This window comes from Notolepis coatsorum (assembly GCF_963971535.1).
Source record: "Notolepis coatsorum genome assembly, contig: SCAFFOLD_4793, whole genome shotgun sequence".
NCBI lineage: Eukaryota > Metazoa > Chordata > Actinopteri > Aulopiformes > Paralepididae > Notolepis > Notolepis coatsorum.
In genome coordinates, this window is record NW_028172212.1 from 7,215 (window position 1) to 11,000 (window position 3,786).

At 38.6% G+C, this 3,786-nt stretch overlaps 1 protein-coding gene across 1 annotated transcript; it reads right to left on the minus strand.

Moving 5' to 3' along the window:
- Positions 1-1,261: 1,261 nt before the first annotated feature.
- Positions 1,262-2,957, minus strand: LOC311248088 (zinc finger protein 22-like; the record flags this gene model as incomplete). Its single annotated transcript, XM_084339042.1, has 2 exons — positions 1,262-1,317; positions 2,866-2,957. Coding segments are annotated over 2 exons (148 nt in total), but the record flags the coding sequence as incomplete, so codon positions are not given.
- Between the last annotated feature and the right edge of the window lie 829 nt (positions 2,958-3,786).

Below are 3,786 nucleotides of genomic sequence, written 5' to 3' on the forward strand. Positions count from 1 at the left end.
AACGTCCTCTTAGGCATTTGGTGAAAATGGCCAATAGAGAACGTTAAATACATAATATAAAAATAACACTGACAGGACAGTATTGATATAATACTTTTTTATTTGCATACAGTCATCAAATAGACAGAGGTAAAACATGGTCCAACAAAAATAAAAGATGGAATAATAAGACTGGCCTCTGATAGCACATGGTCTTAAGAAATGTGAAAAATACTGTACATTTGAACCATTTCCAGCGTGACTGAAGCCCTTCCTACATTGGTCACAGTGGTAGGGCCTCTGTCATGATAAGCATCATATTTTGAGTAACATAATGAAACAATTGTAAAATACATATTTTATATCTACACGGTTTACAACTTGTGGGTATAAAACATATTCAAATATGTGATCTTACAGTTATTTGGCATAAAGGTCCACTATGGAGTTTTGTTTTCATTTATAATAACATAAGAGAGAAGAAAAACAGTAAATGTATTTTGCAGGCTCTGAAAACAAAAACCCCTTTCTCAGAAACTGCATAGTGCACTTTTAAAATAACATTTCAAATGGAAGACATTTTCCTTTTTTAATTAATTAATCGAACTATTGACAAATAAAAAATAATCAATGTTGGATATGTACATGCATTAATTAACCTCTTGAAATGTGCATTACAAAATAATATTAAAGCTGCAATAATACTTTTCTGACAAGTAGAGGGCAGTAAGGAGCCATTTTAAACAAAGCATAGCCTCTCCTTCTCCCAAGCAAAAGCCTTGTTTTGTCTCACTAAAGTGATCATTGTATCATGTATTAACATAACTAGAGAACAAAACGGAAAATACCGATTTCGTTAATGGATTACTAGATTTCAAATAAAGTATATACAATGTTCTTTTATGCATTTCCTGGTTGTTAAACATGAAAATGGCCAAGAGAACTTAAAATATTCAATCTACAAACATAACACTCTTCTGACAGCACAATAGTGATGTAATTATTTACAGATCAAACAAATTAAATGCATAGGTGTATACAATAAACAGAGGAATGTTTGATTTATGTCCAGTATGAATGCGCTGTTGAATATTTATGTAAATGTTTTTAAGCAGATTTCTACTTATTTTTAGTGTTTGACAGCTGTATGAATACGCTGGTGATTATTTAAGTTTCCAGAGTGAACAAAGCTCTTCCCACACTGGTCACAGGGATAGTGCTTCTCTCAAGAATTAATATTCTTGTGTCTCTTTAAGTGTCCAGATCTTCCCACATTGGTCACGTTGGCTTCTCTCCTGTATGAATACGCTGGTGTCTCTTTAAGTTACCAAATTGTCTGAAGCTCTTCCCACACTGGTCACAGTTTTGATTAGGGATGTCCCGATCGCCTTTTTTTGCTCCCGATCCGATTCCGATCATGTGATTTTAAATATCTACCGATTCCGATCGTTCCCGATCCGATCTTTCACATTAGTAATCAATTTTGACGCATTTTTGTCAGAAACTGGTGGAGCAAGACAAGTCCCTCTGTTGGCTATAGTCCCTGGAGGGGCGCGAGCGCGGCGGCTCTTGTTATTACATTCACCCTGAGAAATGTGCTTCATGAGAAATATTAAAAGTTTCAATATATGTTTGCACATTAGTATACATTCAGTGTTCGACTTACGATAATCCTTAGTCACAGCAAATAAATGACGTTATCCAGGTTAGTCTGAAAAGTCCGCCTCCAGGCTCCAGTCTGCTGCTTCATGAGTTGTTCCTCCACACGGAATGTCGTCCTTGCAAACATTGCAATTGCTGGACTGGCTTGACTTTCTATTTTAAAATGCTTAGTTCCAACTTCCAAACCTCTAGCTGCTTTTAGTCACAGCAAATAATTGACGTTATCCAGGTGAAAAGTTAGTCTGAAAAGTCCGCCTCCAGGCTCCAGCCTGCTGAGTTTTTCCTCCACACGGAATGTCGTCCTTGCAAACATTGCAATTGCTGTTGGACTGGCTTCACTTTCTATTTTAAAATGCTTAGTTCCAACTTCCAAACCTCTAGCTGCTCAAGTGAGTGGATAACAGTGTTTCGGGAGCGACGTGTTGTACTGTTGTTGTGAGCGTGTAGCCAGAACACCGGTCTAAATTAAAGGGAAAGTGTTTGTTGCAACGGTGTAAATTAAAGGGAATGTGTTTGTTGTGGACAATTATTCTGCTCTGTGTGACAATAAATACATTAATGATATATTATATGTAATTTAAAACCAAAACTAAGGCCTCCGTATGAGTTTAAGACGTGAACATGGTCATGTTTGTTGAAAAAAAGAAAGAAAAAAAAATCTTTTATTGACTGCCGATTTTTATTTAATTTCCTTTCCCGATCCCGATCCTCTGAAAAGCACGTGATTGCCGCCGATCCCGATCACGTGATCGGGACATCCCTAGTTTTGATTGATTGATTGAAAACTTTATTAACAGATTGCAGAATGGGTACAGTACAGTACAGCTCAATACACACAATTGTTAAGGGGATGCAGACCAGAGAAAGACTTTCGTCTTGTTTACATCAGGGTCCCCCATTTTCAATTCATCGTAACATATATGACATACATGACATACGGATAGACAGTACTGCTACATCTATACATTTATGACATACCAGATTTGCAAATACAGTACTGTTTGTGATACAAAAAGAGTCCAGAAAAAAAATTGTATATATTGCTATATGGTATTGCTTCTCTCCTGTATGAATGTTCTGGTGTGTCTTTAAGCTGGAAGACTGACTGAAGCTCTTCCCACACTGGTCACAGGCATAGAACTTCTCTCCTGTATGAATGTTCTTGTGTGTCTTAAAGTTACTAAAGTTTCTGAAGCCTTCCCCACATTGGTCACAGTGGTAGGGCTTCTCTCCTGTATGAATACGCTGGTGTCTCTTTAAGGTTCCAGAGCGACTGAAGCTCTTCCCACATTGGTCACAGTGGTAGGGCTTCTCTCCTGTATGAATACGCTGGTGTCTCTTTAAGTCTCCAGACTGACTGAAGCCTTCCCCACATTGGTCACAGTGGTAGGGCTTCTCTCCTGTATGAATACGCTGGTGTGTCTTTAAGGTTCCAGGCTGACTGAAGCTTTCCCCACATTGGTCAGTGGTAGGGCTTCTCTCTTGTATGAATACGCTGGTGTCTCTTTAAGGTTCCAGAGCGACTAAAGCTCTTCCCACATTGGTCACAGCAGTGAGGCCTTGACTCAGCCATGATTGTATTTGTTGTTGGGGAACAATTGTATCTGGAATAGAGAGAAACATTGCAATGAAGATTTCAGATTGGTAGAATCTGTAATTCCGTATTGTTTATATGATTTAGTTTTGGTCTTATGTGTCGGTTGGAGTTTAGTAACATATTATAGTTTCTCCAGACCTCTCTTGGCAGAGTCTGAGGTGTGTCCAGCAATAGCAACACCTTCCTTATCCCCACTCAATTACAACCCACACATCAGAGAAACATGTGCAGTATGGGCAGTGCAGTATCAAGCAGGGCTCTGTTACCTAGAGGTCACTGTTTGGTGGCATTACAGATTCTACCTTTGAAAGTGAATCATCTCCATGGATGGGTATTGAATAATAATAATAATTGGTCAGAATTAGCTAAAATACTGTGCAAAACCCAATCTGCAATTTGTCATTGTGGTTGTTGTAATGTACTTGGGCAGACACGTACACGACTTAGCTTGTAGACATGTTGTTTATTTCTGATTGACAGTCGCGACCTACGGCAACTCCGTTGGGACGCGACGGATGCAGAAAGCGAATCACATCAGTGTGTTAGTG